The sequence below is a fragment of the Pseudophryne corroboree genome, chromosome 5 (assembly GCF_028390025.1).
Source record: "Pseudophryne corroboree isolate aPseCor3 chromosome 5, aPseCor3.hap2, whole genome shotgun sequence".
Taxonomy (NCBI): Eukaryota; Metazoa; Chordata; class Amphibia; order Anura; family Myobatrachidae; genus Pseudophryne; species Pseudophryne corroboree.
Genome location: NC_086448.1, coordinates 212894624 through 212912369, shown reverse-complemented (window position 1 = coordinate 212912369; position 17746 = coordinate 212894624). Strand labels below are relative to the sequence as shown.

Genomic DNA, 17746 nt, shown 5'->3' with positions numbered 1-17746 from the left:
GAAAAGCAACCAGAACCCTTTTTGGGATCTGGAATTTTTTTCTCTGGGTTTTCCCAGGATTTTTCAAATATAGCGTTTAATTCTGTTTTGTCAGAGTCGGTATCCGTGTCATCTTGCATGATTTGGGCAAGTGCACGTTTCTGTGGGAACATGCTAGGGGATTTTGCAGGAATAGGAACAGAACCTGACAAAACTGTGATAGATTTCTTACACCTTCGTTTCAGTCTCAGTATTTGCTACCCTAGTAGAGATCTGAGAGATCATTCCTCTAATAGAGGTTAACCACTCAGGCTCAATAATAGGGATCTGAGACAAGGCATTACATTCCTGTGTACATGGAATGAATTCCTCCTCAGAGGAAACATCTTCTGCAGCATATGACACAGAGTCCCTAGACATGGCTATGGGAGATAACATACAAACACACAGGGAAATGTCAGACACAGTTTCCCCCCAAGTATGCCACAGAGAGACACCGAGATTGGACCCAACCCACACACAGCACTTTCTGAGGTAGAAATAATACAACTACCAGCGCTATCTGTGTACCTTAATAGACTACACAGTAACTACACAACCCCCCACTTCTACAACCCCCTGGTACCACACAGGATAGCTGGAGTTGCTTGGAGGGACAGCTCTCCCTGTCAACGTCTCTGTGGAGGAACTGCAGGCAGGAAAATGGTGCTGAACCCTGCTGGGTCCGCTCTGAGGAGAAGCTCCACCCCCTGAACATGGAGGTGCTTCCCGCTCTTCACATTCTTTATACTGGCCTGAGGATTAATGCTGGCAGCGTTACCGAGGTCCCTGACAGCTGTATAACCAGTGTAGGGTATAGGCGCTGGCTCAGGGTGCCCCTCACAGAGCCGCACTATGTACCGCTGAGCCTCCGGTGCACAGTTAGTATTGCGTTCCCACCCTGTTGCCGCCATCTTCACACCGGCTCCCCGCTTGTTGAGGGGGCCGGTGACTCACTCGCCACAGGAATTCTTCTGGCTCTGTAAGGGGGGTGGCGGCATGCTGCGGGAGAGAGAGCGCTTGCCTGGGGCGGCTAACGATCATCACCCTCAGGAGCTCAGTGTCCTGTCAGCGGAGATAGTGGCTCAGACCCCTCAGGGCGGACACTACTCCCCCCCTTAGTCCCACGAAGCAGGGAGGCTGTTGCCAGCAGCCTCCCTGTGCCTAACTAACTCTTAGAAAAAAAATGAAACTAAAGAAGCTCTAGGAGCTCCCCTAGCTGTGACCGGCTCCTCTGGGCACATTTTCTAAACTGAGTCTGGTAGGAGGAGCAGCCCACACTCTCAAACTCTTAAAGTGCCAGTGGCTCCTAGTGGATCCGTCTATACCCCCCCATGGTACTAATGTGGACCCCAGCGTCCTCTAGGACGTAAGAGAAATGAATGTTATTGAGGCTAATAATACAGAAGGATCAAAATTACACCCAAATTATGTGATTTTAGCTGTTTTTATGTTTTTTTGAGTCCTGTTTGGAGAAAGAGCGCTATACTGTATAAATAAAATTATTATTATTATTTTTACAAAAATCATCTAGATCAAAAACCAAAACCAAAACATGAAAGGGTGGTTTTGGCAAAACCAATCCAGATCTAAAACACGAACATGGAACCAGAACCAAAACACGAAAAGTGTCCGCCGCACAGCTCTAGTTTTGGTACCTGTCCCCAGTGGCGTAACTACTGCCCCCGCAGTCCTCGCGGTGGCTTGGGGGCGAGGGGCTGCGGGGGCGCCACTGATTTAGCACAGATTGACATGCGGACGAGCGTCCGCATGTCAAATCTGCTCCTACTAACCCTCCCTGCTGTGTTGGAGGGACACGGAGGGCACAGCGCGCGCCTCTCCTGTGTCCCTCCTGCATCATCTCCGGCGGCCGCGGGTCTAATAAACGAAGTGCAGTTCGTGAGCTCTGATTGGCTCATGAACCGGCACTTCTTCTATTAGACCCGCGGCCGCCGGAGATGATGCAGGAGGGACACAGGAGAGGCACGCGCTGTGCCCTCCGTGTCCCTCCAACACAAACCAGCGGCGGCGGCGGGGGAGGGGCACGCACTGAGGGGGCATATATGGCACTGGGGGGGAATATCTGGCACTGGGGGCATATGTGGCACTGGGGGGGGGGATCTGGCACTGGGGGCATATGTGGCACTGGGGGGGGGGGAATCTGGCACTGGGGGCATATGTGGCACTGGGGGGAATATCTGGCACTGGGGGCATATGTGGCACTGGGGGGGGGAAATCTGGCACTGGGAGCATATCTGGCACTGGGGGGAGAATATCTGGCACTGGGGGCATATGTGGCACTGGGGGGGGGGATCTGGCACTTGGAGCATATGTGGCACTGGGGGGAATATCTGGCACTGGGGGCATATGTGGCACTGGGGGGCATATGTGGCACTGGGGGCATATGTGGCACTGGGGGGAATATCTGGCACTGGGGGCATATGTGGCACTGGGGGGGGAATCTGGCACTGGGAGCATATCTGGCACTGGGGGTGGAATATCTGGCACTGGGGGCATATGTGGCACTGGGGGCATATGTGGCACTGGCGGGGGGGAATCTGGCACTGGGAGCATATCTGGCACTGGGGGGAATATCTGGCACTGGGGGCATATGTGGCACTGGGGGTGGAAATCTGGCACTGGGGGCATATGTGGCACTGTGGGGTGGAAATCTGGCACTGGGGGCATATGTGGCACTGGGGGTGGAAATCTGGCACTGGGGGCATATGTGGCACTGTGGGGGAATATCTGGCACTGGGGGGGAATATCTGGCACTGGGGGCATATGTGGCACTGAGGAGGAATATCTGGCACTGGGGGGCATATGTGGCACTGGGGGGGTGTATGTGTACCTGGCACACAGGTGGAGGGGGGCTATATTGTGCACTGGGGTCATGTGAGTACCTGGCACCGTGGGGTAATATCTGGCACTGGGGACATATGTGGCACTGGGAGCACAGCCCTAGCAACAAGCACTACCCCCTAGCAACGAGCATGACACCCAGTGCATGAAACCCCTGGCAACGAGCATGACACCCAGTGCATGAAACACCTGGCAACGAGCATGACACCCAGTGCATGATACCCCTGGCAACGAGCATGACACCCTGAGCATGAAAACCCCTGGCACCGTGCATGGAACCAAGAGCATGAAACCCCTGGCAACGAGCATGACACCCAGTGCATGAAACCCCTGGCAACGAGCATGACACCCAGTGCATGAAACCCCTGGCAACGAGCAGGTAATTTAAAAGTAATTAGAAGCCTTACTGTAGGACTTAATGTGTAATGGGCATTACGGTGTGTGGCATAATGTATCACGGACATTGCGGTGTGTGTCATAATATGTCACAGGCATTACGGTGTGTGGCATACTATATCACGGGCATTGTGGTATGTGGTATAATGTCTCAGGGTCATTGCAGTGTGGCATAATGTATAACGGGCATTGCAGTGTGTGGCATAATGTATCACGGACATTGCGGTGTGTGTCATAATGTATCAGGCATTACGGTGTGTTGTATACTATATCACGGGCATTGTTGTATAATGTATCAGGGGCATTGCAGTGTGTAGCATAATGTATAACGGGCATTGCGATTCCTGTCATAATGTGTCAGGCATTACGGTGTGTTGTATACTATATCACGGGCATTGTGGTATGTGGTATAATGTATCAGGGGCATTGCAGTGTGTAGCATAATGTATAACGGGCATTGCGATTCCTGTCATAATGTGTCGGGGGCATTACGGTGTGTGGCATAATGTGTCGGGGGCATTATGGTGTGTGCATATTGTGTCATGTGCATTATTGTGTGTGGCATAATGTCTAAGGGCCATTGCAGTATGTGGCATAATGTATACTGGGCATTACTATAAGGAGGAAAAATGACAAATAATGTAAGGGGCATGAATCAGGATTATTTTTCTTCTCTGTGGTGGCTAACGTCTGGGCGTGCAGGTTGGAAAACTGGGGTATAACGTAGTCTTTTCCTGCAATGCCACGCCCCTTTATGTGAAGCCACGCCCATCCCAACGAAGCCACACACCCTATCTTGCGGCGCGCGCCTTCAGCGCGCGCACATTTATCCCTTTAGTAGTGCCAATTATGGGGGATGGGGGGGGGGGCGAAGAATTTTTTGGCTTTGGGGAGAAAAATTTCTAGTTACGCCACTGCCTGACCCTACACCAGTAATTACCATTACAAGACTTTGAAGAGAAATTATTTTGTATATGCAGTGGTTTTAACATGAGGGTCACGCCGAAATTGAATGCAGTTGGAGCAAGGGAAGTCCTAGAATAGTACAAAGAGGATTTACTTGAAAATAATAGTTTCCTTTCAGACAGTGGCGTAAGTTCGTCAAAGTTGCCTGGAGGCAAGATAAATATTGGTGCCCCCCTATTTCCTATATTAAGATAAATATGTGTGTGTGTGTGTGTGTGTGTGTGTGTGTGTGTGTGTGTGTGTGTGTGTGTGTGTGTGTGTGTGTGTGTGTGTGTGTGTGTGTGTGTGTATGGAGTATTCTGAAAAAAATATATATACTGTATTTATACATTTGATTATCTTTTATTTTAAATCACACATTTCTTAGCAGTCATACCCAGGATTAGAATCCATGTCCTGTTACACTGACACTTTACTGATGGAGTTATTTGCTCCTGTAGAGGAAGCATGAGAATTCTAACTATATGAAGTTACGTGTAATTGTCAGAGAAGTATCTTCATATAGTTAAAATTCTCATATTTCCTATACAGGAGCAAATAGCTTCATCAGTAAGGTGTAGGCTTCCAGTGTAATAGGTCATGGTTTCTAATCCTGGGTGTGATACTTGTAAAAATAAGAATTTACTTACCGATAATTCTATTTCTCGTAGTCCGTAGTGGATGCTGGGGACTCCGTAAGGACCATGGGGAATAGCGGCTCCGCAGGAGACTGGGCACAAAAGTAAAGCTTTAGAACTACCTGGTGTGCACTGGCTCCTCCCCCTATGACCCTCCTCCAAGCCTCAGTTAGGATACTGTGCCCGGACGAGCGTACACAATAAGGAAGGATTTTGAATCCCGGGTAAGACTCATACCAGCCACACCAATCACACCATATAACTTGTGATCTAAACCCAGTTAACAGCATGATAACAGAGGAGCCTCTAGAAAAGATGGCTCACTACAGCAATAACCCGATTTTTTGGTAACAATAACTATGTACCAGTATTGCAGACAATCCGCACTTGGGATGGGCGCCCAGCATCCACTACGGACTACGAGAAATAGAATTATCGGTAAGTAAATTCTTATTTTCTCTAACGTCCTAAGTGGATGCTGGGGACTCCGTAAGGACCATGGGGATTATACCAAAGCTCCCAAACGGGCGGGAGAGTGCGGATGACTCTGCAGCACCAAATGAGAGAACTCCAGGTCCTCCTCAGCCAGGGTATCAAATTTGTAGAATTTTACAAACGTATTTGCTCCTGACCAAGTAGCTGCTCGGCAAAGTTGTAAAGCCGAGACCCCTCGGGCAGCCGCCCAAAATGAGCCCACCTTCCTTGTGGAATGGGCTTTTACAGATTTTGGCTGTGGCAGGCCTGTCACAGAATGTGCAAGCTGAATTGTACTACAAATCCAACGAGCAATAGTCTGCTTAGAAGCAGGAGCACCCAGCTTGTTGGGTGCATACAGAATAAACAACGAGTCAGATTTTCTGACTCCAGCCGTCCTGGAAACCTATATTTCCAGGGCTCTGACAACGTCTAGCAACTTGGAGTCCTCCAAGTCCCTAGTAGCCGCAGGCACCACAATAGGTTGATTCAGGTGAAACGCTGAAAACCACCTTAGGGAGAAACTGAGGACAAGTCCTCAATTCCGCCCTGTTCGAATGGAAAATCAGATGAGGGCTTTTACAGGATAAAACCGCCAATTCTGACACGCACCTGGCCCAGGCCAGGGCCAACAGCATGACCACTTTCCATGTGAGATATTTTAACTCCACATATTTAAGTGGTTCAAACCAATGTGACTTTTGGAACCCAAAAACTACATTTAGATCCCAAGGTGCCACTGGAGGCACAAAAGGAGGCTGTATATACAGTACCCCTTTCACAAACGTCTGAACTTCAGGGACTGAAGCTAGTTCTTTTTGGAAGAAAATTGACAGGGCCGAAATTTGAACCATAATGGACCAACATTTCAGGCCCATAGACACTCCTGTTTGCAGGAAATGTAGGAATCGACCTAGTTGAAAATTCCTCCGTCGGGGCCTTAGTGGCCTCGCACCACGCAACATATTTTCGCCAAATGCGGTGATAATGTTTTGCGGTTATATCTTTCCTGGCTTTGATCAGGATAGGGATGACTTCATCCGGAATGCCTTTTTCCTTCAGGATCCGGCGTTCAACCGCCCTGCCGTTAAACGCAACCGCGGTAAGTCTTGGAACAGACAGGGTCCTTGCTGGAGCAGGTCCCTTCTTAGAGGTAGAGGCCACGGATCCTCCGTGAGCATCTCTTGAAGTTCCGGTTACCAAGTCCTTCTTGGCCAATCCGGAGCCACGAATATAGTGCTTACTCCTCTCCATCTTATAATTCTCAGTACCTTGGTTATGAGAGGCAGAGGAGGGAACACATACACTGACTGGTACACCCACTGTGTTACCAGAGCGTCTACAGCTATTGCCTGAGGGTCCCTTGACCTGGCGCAATACTTGTCGAGTTTTATAAACATGTGGAAGACTTCTGGGTGAAGTCCCCACTCTCCCGGGTGGAGGTCGTGTCTGCTGAGGAAGTCTGCTTCCCAGTTGTCCACTCCCGGAATGAATACTGCTGACAGTGCTATCACATGATTTTCCGCCCAGCGAAGAATCCTTGCAGCTTCTGCCATTGCCCTTCTGCTTCTTGTGTCACCCTGTCTGTTTACGTGGGTGACTGCCGTGATGTTGTCCGAATGGATCAACTCCGGGTGACCTTGAAGCAGAGGTCTTGCTGAGCTTAGAGCATTGTAAATGGCCCTTAGCTTCAGGATATTTATGTGAAGTGATGTCTCCAGGCTTGACCATAAGCTCTGGAAATTCCTTCACTGTGTGACTGCTCCCCAGCCTCGCAGGCTGGCATCCGTGGTCACCAGGACCCAGTCCTGAATGTGCGGCCCTCTAGAAAATGAGCACTCTGCAACCACCACAGGAGAGACACCCTTGTGCTTGGTGACAGGGTTATCCGCTGATGCATCTGAAGATGCGACCCAGACCATTTGTCCAGCAGGTCCCACTGGAAAGTTCTTGCGTGAAATCTGCCGCATGGGATTTCTTCATAGGAAGCCACCATTTTTTCCAGAACCATCTCATTGATGTACTGAGACTTGGCTCGGTTATAGGAGGTTCCCGACTAGCTCGGATAACTCCCTGACTTTCTCCTCCGGGAGAAACACCTTTTTCTGAACTGTGTCCAGGATCATCCCTAAGAACAGAAGACGAGTCGTCGGAATCAGCTGCGATTTTGGAATATTGAGAATCCAATCGTGCTGCCGCAACACTACCTGAGATAGTGCTACACCGACCTCCAACTGTTCCCTGGATCTTACCCTTATCAGGGAATCGTCCAAGTAAGGGATAACTAAAATTCCCTTCCTTCGAAGGAGTATCATCATTTCGGCCATTACCTTGGTAAAGACCCGGGGTGCCGTGGACCATCCATACGGCAGCGTCTGAAACTGATAGTGACAGTTCTGTACCATAAACCTGAGGTACCCTTGGTGAGAAGGGTAAATTGGGACATGAAGGTAAGCATCCTTGATGTCCCGAGACATCATGTAGTCCTCTTCTTCCAGGTTCGCAATCACTGCTCTGAGTGACTCAATCTTGAATTTGAACCTCTGTATGTAAGTGTTCAAAGATTTTAGATTTAGAATCGGTTTTACCGAGCCGTCCGGCTTCGGTACCACAACAGTGTGGAATAATACCCCGTTCCCTGTTGCAGGAGGGGTACCTTGATTATCACCTGCTGGGAATACAGCTTGTGAATGGCTTCCAAAACTGTCTCCCTGTCAGAAGGAGACATCAGTAAAGCCGACTTTAGGAAACGGCGAGGGGGAGACGTCTCGAATTCCAATTTGTACCCCTGAGATATCACCAGAAGGATCCAGGGGTCTACTTGCGAGTGAGCCCACTGCGCGCTGAAATTCATTGAGACGGGCCCCCACCGTGCCTGATTCTGCTTGTAAAGCCCCAGCGTCATACTGAGGGCTTGGCAGAGGCGGGAGAGGGTTTCTGTTCCTGGGAACTGGCTGATTTCTGCAGCCTTTTTCCTCTCCCTCTGTCACGGGGCAGAAATGAGGAACCTTTTGCCCGCTTGCCCACGAAAAGACTGCGCCTGATAATACGGCGTCTTCTCATGTTGAGAGGCGACCTGGGGTACAAACGTGGATTTCCCAGCTGTTGCCGTGGCCACCAGGTCTGAAAGACCGACCCCAAATAACTCCTCCCCTTAATAAGGCAATACTTCCAAATGCCGTTTGGATTGGAATCCGCATCACCTGACCACTGTCGTGTCCATAACCCTCTACTGGTAGAAATGGACAACGCACTTAGACTTGATGCCAGTCGGCAAATATTCCGCTGTGCATCACGCATATATAGAAATGCATCTTTTAAATGCTCTATAGGCAATAATATACTGTCCCTATCTAGGGTATCAATATTTTCAGTCAGGGAATCCGACCACGCCAACCCAGCACTGCACATCCAGGCTGAGGCGATTGCTGGTCGCAGTTGCCCTCCTGCTTTCTATCAGCAGGATCCTTAAGGACGGCCATCTCAGGAGAGGGTAGAGCCCTTGTTCTTACAAGCGTGTGAGCGCTTTATCCACCCTAGGGGGTGTTTCCCAACGCACCCTAACCTCTGGCGGGAAAGGATATAATGCCAATAACATTTTAGAAATTATCAGTTGTTATCGGGGGAAAACCACGCATCATCACACACCTCATTTAATTTCTCAGATTCAGGAAAACTACAGGTAGTTTTTCCTCACCAAACATAATACCCCTTTTTGGTGGTACTCGTATTATCAGAAATGTGTAAAACATTTTTCATTGCCTCAATCATGTAACGTGTGGCCCTACTGGAAGTCACATTTGTCTCTTCACCGTCGACACTGGAGTCAGTATCCGTGTCGGCGTCTATATCTGCCATCTGAGGTAACGGGCGCTTTAGAGCCCCTGACGGCCTATGAGACGTCTGGACAGGCACAAGCTGAGTAGCCGGCTGTCTCATGTCAACCACTGTCTTTTATACCGAGCTGACACTGTTACGTAATTCCTTCCAACAGTTCATCCACTCAGGTGTCGACCCCCTAGGGGGTGACATCACTATTACAGGCAATCTGCTCCGTCTCCACATCATTTTTCTCCTCATACATGTCGACACAAACGTACCGACATACAGCACACACACAGGGAATGCTCTGATAGAGGACAGGACCCCACTAGCCCTTTGGGGAGACAGAGGGAGAGTTTGCCAGCACACACCAGAGCGCTATATATATACAGGGATAACCTTATATAAGTGTTTTTCCCCTTATAGCTGCTGTATCTTTAATACTGCGCGTAATTAGTGCCCCCCCCTCTCTTTTTTAACCCTTTCTGTAGTGTAGTGACTGCAGGGGAGAGCCAGGGAGCTTCCCTCCAACGGAGCTGTGAGGGAAAATGGCGCCAGTGTGCTGAGGAGATAGGCTCCGCCCCCTTATCGGCGGCCTTATCTCCCTTTTTTCTATGTATTCTGGCAGGGGTTAAATTCATCCATATAGCCCAGGAGCTATATGTGATGCATTTTTTGCCATACAAGGTGTTTTTATTGCGTCTCAGGGCGCCCCGCCCCAGCACCCTGCACCCCCAGTGACCGGAGTGTGAAGTGTGCTGAGAGCAATGGCGCACAGCTGCAGTGCTGTGCGCTACCTTGTTGAAGACAGGACGTCTTCTGCCGCCGATTTTCCGGACCTCTTCTGTCTTCTGGCTCTGTAAGGGGGCCGGCGGCGCGGCTCTGGGACCCATCCATGGCTGGGCCTGTGATCGTCCCTCTGGAGCTAATGTCCAGTAGCCTAAGAAGCCCAATCCACTCTGCACGCAGGTGAGTTCGCTTCTTCACCCCTTAGTCCCTCGATGCAGTGAGCCTGTTGCCAGCAGGTCTCACTGAAAATAAAAAAACTAAAACTAAACTTTTCACTAAGCAGCTCAGGAGAGCCACCTAGTGTGCACCCTTCTCGTTCGGGCACAAAAATCTAACTGAGGCTTGGAGGAGGGTCATAGGGGGAGGAGCCAGTGCACACCAGGTAGTTCTAAAGCTTTACTTTTGTGCCCAGTCTCCTGCGGAGCCGCTATTCCCCATGGTCCTTACGGAGTCCCCAGCATCCACTTAGGACGTTAGAGAAATGTGTATCTACAGTATAATAAAAAGGGTGGGATTTGTAAGGTGCAGGGACCAGTGAGTAAGTCGGCCACTGAAAAGATAGCGGCAGCTATCAATTAACTTAATTCAATGGTGTCACAGAATGGAAGGAGAGGTGCCCCCCCTCAGAGCAGGAGCCCGGCGGCAGATGACTCTGTTGCCTCCCAGAGTTCTGCCTCTGCTTTCAGAGCACACCAGCCTGAAGAGTCAAAGAGAAAGTCCTGAATCCTGTGCCACTTGGAATACTGACGCAATCAATGGCAGTTATACAAATATCAATCTCAAGATGCAAAACAGGCCCATATGGTAAACAAAACTGACAAAATGCAATACCATGAGACACCAAGAAACAGGATAGAGATAGTAACGGACCCAGAGGGACAATCACCATGTTCTGAAGAAAAAATAATGTGGAAGGCAGTCTCTACCATGACCTTCTCTGATCCAGTTAGGAGCAGGCATTTACCACACGCTTAAGGACAACAATGTGGCAGATGGGAGTACAGCGCCAGGACTCCACATAAACATAGGTCCATCATAATAGCAGTATGATGATGAGCAGGGTCCTTTTGATAGAGGAGGGGACCTGCATGCAGCCTCTATTGCGGGTCCCCTCCTCTCCGGCAGCATGTAGATTCTGGCACAATGCCAGAGTCTACTGCTCTTGCACAGGTCTCCGGGAACATGGCGCCCATGCCTTGTTCCCAGGGACATCTACAGTGCGCATGCGCAAATCACTCGGGACTCCAGAGGGGTAAGTATAATGGCCCTCATTCCGAGTTGATCGGTCGCAAGGCGAATTTAGCAGAGTTACACACGCTAAGCCGCCGCCTACTGGGAGTGAATCTTAGCTTCTTAAAATTGCGACCGATGTATTCGCAATATTGCGATTACTAACTACTTAGCAGTTTCAGAGTAGCTCCAGACTTACTCTGCCTGTGCGATCATTTCTGTGCTTGTCGTTCCTGGTTGACGTCACAAACACACCCAGCGTTCGCCCAGGCACTCCCACCGTTTCCCCGGCCACTCCTGCGTTTTTTCCGGAAACGGTAGCGTTTTCAGCCACACGCCCCTGAAACGCCGTGTTTCCGCCCAGTAACACCCATTTCCTGTCAATCACATTACGATCGCCGGAGCGAAGAAAAAGCCGTGAGTAAAAATACTTTCTTCATAGTAAAGTTACTTGGCGCAGTCGCAGTGCGAACATTGCGCATGCGTACTAAGCGGATTTTCACTGCGATGCGATGAAAAATACCGAGCGAACAACTCGGAATGAGGGCCAATATATGGGTGAAGGGTGTGCGGTGTGGACCTCCTGGACCCTGGGGCCCATGTGCACCGCAGACACTGCACCCATTATAGAATTGCCTATGATTATGAGCGGATGTCTAGCGGGCCACACAGTCGGCTGCTTTGCATGTGCACACAGCACAGAGCTTCAGCCTGCTTACGCTGCAGAGACCAGGTCTGAATTAGTGTCATACTCACTAGTCGATGTACCCAATATGTTGGTCCGTTCCAGTGGATTGGATGACATATCGTCTAGTGTTTACGCAGCTTTAGTCCAATATGAAATAAGTCTTTCAACATGCACGCACTAAACGTCAGGTAGCACCCTTTAAACAGAGTCTTACATTTTGCATAGGTGATAGTACAGAAACAAATAAAGGCAAAGGAGGCCTCCTAGTGCATTAAATTAGTTATGGAGTCCAGAACACATTATATAGATGAAACATGTTGAGGCAGTTTTCCTGTTTGGGACCTTCCATTCCTATGACTGCTTTGTTCCTGTGATTTAGATTAGCTCTGTTTGCACTAATCTATTGTGCAGTATTTTAATATATGCTTAATACTTGCCTATATATAATCTGTTGGGTGATAAATGAGTTTTCAACATAATACTCTATATTATTGTTATTATTATTATTATTATTAACCATTATATACAGTAGGAGCTCCTAAAGAGTGTTGTAGTTTGAGCGTTTAAAATATTAAAAATAAAAACCCACATATAACAAGGGTGATATACCCAAGATATTCCTTTTGGTTATCTATATGGTATGTGAGTACTTGGTACACAAGTCTCACTAATTTAATACACTTGGTGGTGCCCTTTGCCTTTATTTGTTTCACAAGCTTAACTATGCCTATTTTCAGGCTGATCATTTGCATCAGGAATAGGGCTGGTTAAAGTTACGCACTGATAATGATGACAGATATGAAACAGATATTAGATATAACAGATAACAGGACAGAGATACCTACAACTTAGCATATGAGCAAATATACCCATCTAATCCCATGCAGGAGCAATAATGTTCAATCTGAATCAGAGCCTCTATGTCTATTGTAGCATCCTTAAATGTTTTCAAGTGGGGTGTTACACCCTACCACTATTGTGTAAGCATGCCTTTTGCTTTTTAACTGTAATATGCCTCCTGGCATTGTATCTCCATACAGACAGCATACTGATTAGAAAAAAGATGGAGCCACACACTGCAGAGTGCCTGCCAGGCAGCAGAAGGCTGGTTAGGACCACAGGCAACCCCTGGTAAATGATAACTTGAAAGGTGTTTAAAGAATCACCAAGACAGTGCTGGCTAGGATGACTACTCCTGTTGGACTGGCCTAGGATTGTGCCCATGTGCACGTCAATGACTCTGCAAACTCTCCTTTTTTTTTTGTGTAGACCTGCCAAAAACAGGAGGACACGGAGTTCAGTCCCACTCCCTACCATATGATTAGAGAAGTAAAGTGCATGGTTAAGTAGCTGAGGCACAAACGCTACTGAAGTACAATAGTGTGTTATTTTAATTGTCTTTCACTCATTAGTTACCTACTGTAAGTGATTTATTTAATCAATGTTGAAGTAGCAGAAGGCCAAGAGCTAAACATTAGGCATATGGGCAGATCAGTTGGCTGGAAGGACAAAGAAAGCTAAACATCACCCCAGCATCATCACATTCCACACTATTTAATTACTGATTACACTGATTACACAGGTAAACTGCATTTTCTTTGTTGCAATAAGCCTGTATGTTAAGGGACACCTGTTATTTTTAAAAACCTACCGTACCCTCAATCAGAGAGAGATACTGAGCTTCTGTTAGGTGGTTTATCCAAGGATACTAGAGGGAAGAAGATCAGGAATACCTTCTACTGTACTCACCTCCCCAGGAACATATGTGCTGCTGCAGTTGTCCTTCAATCTTCTACTGTGGAATAGGGGTGTGGATTATTAGATTTACACTAAAAAGGTCTACAGTCAAAAGGTCGACCACTAATGGTAGACATGCATTAGGTTGACAGGGTCAAAAGGTCAACATGGAATCTGTAGACAGTAGAAAAGGTAGACAGGTTCAAAAAGTTGACATGGAAATGGTCAACAAAAAAAAGGTAGACTCAATTTTGTTTGTTTTTTGGGGGTATTTTGTTACTTTACTGCCACAAACAAACCCCATTAGTGTATCGCGTCCCTCAACTTCACTCGCCATGCTTCAGGCAAGGTGCCTTGCTCCGCTACCGCTGTGCACGCCACAGGTTACTATTCCCAATGGTAGTCCACTTGGATGGTAAAGTATGAAAAAGAAAAAAAAAAGAAAAACTCTTGTGTTGACCATAAGTGTGTCGACCAGTGTCATGGCGACCTTTTGAACCTGTTGACCATTTGAACTATTGACCTAATGCATGTCGACCATTAGCAGTCGACCTATTGACTGTAGACCTTTTTAGTGTAGATCTAATAGACCGGATACCGTGGAATAGCACTCAAACAGTATATGCATCATATATGATATGAATTTGCTACCACATATCTCTATCCTTGTTTCTGTATAAAGGAATTTGTGTTCTTTCCTTACCATCTTCATTGCTTCCTATTAAAATTAAGGACTTCAGTCATACAATAACCACAAAGAGATGCATTATAAAAACAAAATAGAATGCAGTGTTACAAGATGTTTCTGAAGGGCAGAGAAGTTTTGGACACTCATAAATATTTTTCTTTTTCAATTTTAAATGATGTATTAGCATTGCACAAGTTAAGTCTTTTTTTACTTTACTGCCAAATAAATCACCTGTTGCTTTCTCATTTTGAAGCTCTTAGCGGGATCCAATTCATAGGTGTCAGGTGGACAATGCTGCTCTGTCTAAGATACAAGAGAAGAGAGAAAAGGAATAATGGCTTCATAAAATAACAGCAATCGGGTACCTACTATATAATGCTAAGGTAGAAATCATGATGTAATATTTAGGTTTTAGAGACAATTTGTGACTTGTGTGAACTCATGCTTCATTGCCACCAATTTTTATTCCCAGATGGTTTACTGAGGCAAAAATACGTTTCTGAAATAATTTAAGTTCAAATTTTATTAAAGCAAATCAAGGCAGCTTATGGAGGCTATGCATAGGACTGATTGTGTGTCAGTGTTTCTAAACTATTTCAAAGGATCAAAATATCAGCAATTATAATTACCTCCAGCGATCCTTCATGGAATCCAGCAAATGTTTCTGTTTGGTCAGTTGGTTTCTGTGGAACTTTAATATCCTTAAGTGTAAGAAATATAGGTAAAATGCATGCAATTCATTATTGGCTTGAATGTTACAAAAATGGATTCAAGCTGAGACTTGTGGATACTGTACCAGAACTGCTTGAGGTCCTTGTTCTGTTGTATGAGCTTCCTCCCTGTGATCCCCTTCATATTGATCTTGTATCTTATGAATGGAGCATGAAGAAACCAAAAAGAGAAAATAAGATTTTAAACCTACCGGTAAATCTTTTTCTCCCAGTCCGTAGAGGATGCTGGGGACTCCGTAAGGACCATAGGGTATAGACGGGCTCCGCAGGAGACATGGGCACTCTAAAGAACTTTTAGTATGGGTGTGCACTGGCTCCTCCCTCTATGCCCCTCCTCCAGACCTCAGTTAGAGAAACTGTGCCCAGAGGAGATGGACAATAAGAGGTAAGGATTTTGTTAATCTAAGGGCAAGATTCATACCAGCCCACACCAAACACACTGTATAACCTGGAATATACGCAACCAGTTAACAGTATGAACAAAAAACAGTATCAGTCAACGACCGATCTTAACTGTAACATAACCCTTATGTAAGCAACAACTATATACAAGTCTTGACGATTTAGTCCGCACTGGGACGGGCGCCCAGCAACCTCTACGGACTAGGAGAAAAAGATTTACCGGTAGGTTTAAAATCTTATTTTCTCTTACGTCCTAGAGGATGCTGGGGACTCCGTAAGGACCATGGGGTTTATACCAAAGCTCCAAACCGGGCGGGAGAGTGCGGATGACTCTGCAGCACAGATTGAGCAAACGCGAGGTCCTCCTCAGCCAGGGTATCAAACGTGTAGAATTTTGCAAAAGTGTTTGAAACCGACCAAGTAGCTGCTCGGCACAACGGTAATGCTGAGACACCTCGGGCAGCCGCCCAAGAAGAGCCCACTTTCCTAGTGGAATGGGCATTTACTGAATTTGGTACCGGCAATCCAGCCATAGAATGAGCCTGCTGAATCGTGTTACAGATCCAGCGAGCAATAGTCTGCTTAGAAGCAGGCGCGCCAACCTTATTGGCTGCATACAGGACAATGAGAGCCTCTGTTTTCCTAACCCTAGCCGTCCTGGCTACGTAAATTTTTAAGGCCCTGACTACATCCAGGGACTTGGAGTCCTCCAAGTCCCCCGTAGCCACAGGCACCACAATAGGTTGGTTCATATGAAAAGAAGAAACCACCTTAGGCAAAAATTAAGGACGAGTCCTCAACTCTGCTCTATTCACATGAAAAATCAAGTAGGGGCTCTTGTGAGACAAGGCCGCCAACTCTGACACCCACCTTGCAGATGTCAAGGCCAGCAACATTCCAAGTGAGAAATTTTAATTCCACCGTTTGAAGAGGTTCAAACCAGTGTGATTTAAGGAACTGCAACACCACGTTAAGGTCCCATGGTGCCATAGGTGGCACAAAAGGAGGCTGGATGTGCAGCACTCCCGTTATGAAAGTTTGGACTTCTGGGAGAGAAGCCAATTCCTTCTGAAAAAATATAGATAGGGCCGAAATCTGTACCTTAATGGAGCCTAATTTTAGGCCCATATCCACTCCTGACTGTAGGAAGTGGAGAAAACGGCCCAGATGGAAATCTTCCGTAGGAGCATGTTTGGTTTCACACCAAGATACATACTTCCTCCAGATACGGTGATAATGTTTCGCCGTTACTTCCTTCCTAGCCTTTATCAGAGTAGGAATAACTTCCTCCGGAATACCTCTCTCAGCTAGGATTCGGTGTTCAACCGCCATGACGTCAAACGCAACCGCGGTAAGTCTTGGAACATGCAAGGCCCCTGCTGCAGCAGGTCTTCCCTGAGAGGAAGAGGCCACGGATCTTCTGTGAGCATTTCCTGAAGATCCGAATACCAGGCCATTTGAGGCCAATCTGGAACCGCGAGTATTGCTTGTACTCTGTTTCATCTTATGATTCTCAACACTTTTGAGATGAGAGGTTGAGGAGGGAACACATAGACCGACTGAAACACCCATGGTGTCACCAGGGCATCTACCGCTACTGCCTGGGGGTCCCTTGACCTGGCACAATACTTCCGAAGCTTTTTGTTGAGGCGTGACGCCATCATGTCTATTTGAGGAAGTCCCCAAAGACTTGCTATCTCTGCAAAGACCTCTTGATGAAGTCCCCACTCTCCTGGATGAAGATCGTGTCTGCTGAGGAAGTCTGCTTCCCAGTTGTCAACTCCCGGTATGAAGACTGCTGACAGAACACTTATGTGACTTTCCGCCCAGCGCAGAATTCTGGTGGCTTCCGTCATTGCCACTCTGCTCCTTGCCCCGCCTTGGCGGTTTACATGAGCCATGGCTGTGACGTTGTCTGATTTGAATCAGAACCGGTAGGTCGCGAAGAAGATATTCCGCTTGTCGTAGGCCGTTGTATATGGCCCTCAATTCCAGCACGTTGATGTGTAGACAAGCCTCCTGACTTGACCATAGTCCCTGAAAATTTCTTCCTTTTGTGACTGCTCCGCATCCTCGGAGGCTCGCGTCCGTGGTTACAAGAACCCAGTCTTGAATGCCGAACCTGCGACCCTCTAGAAGGTGAGCACTCTGCAGCCACCATAGGAGAGACGCCCTGGCCCTGAGGGACAGATTTATCTTTTGATGTAGGTGTAGATGGGACCCCGACAATTTGTCCAGAAGGTCCCACTGAAACGTCCTCGAATGGAACCTGCCGAAGGGGATGGCCTCGTAGGCTGCCACCATTTTTCCCAGAACTCGAGTGCAT

The 17746-nt window shown here is 47.6% G+C and overlaps 1 protein-coding gene across 19 annotated transcripts in view; it reads right to left on the bottom strand.

Annotated features, from left to right (window-relative positions):
* CCDC7 (coiled-coil domain containing 7) overlaps positions 1-17746 on the bottom strand; it is a 502159-nt gene that overhangs the window by 151828 nt on the left and 332585 nt on the right. For all 19 annotated transcript variants that reach the window (XM_063922082.1, XM_063922092.1, XM_063922099.1 and 16 more), the window contains 3 exons: positions 15084-15155; positions 14917-14988; positions 14519-14590 (listed from right to left, as the gene is read on the bottom strand). In XM_063922082.1, the coding sequence (XP_063778152.1) occupies positions 14519-14590; positions 14917-14988; positions 15084-15155 (216 nt within the window). The remainder of the gene's footprint in view (positions 1-14518; positions 14591-14916; positions 14989-15083; positions 15156-17746) is intronic.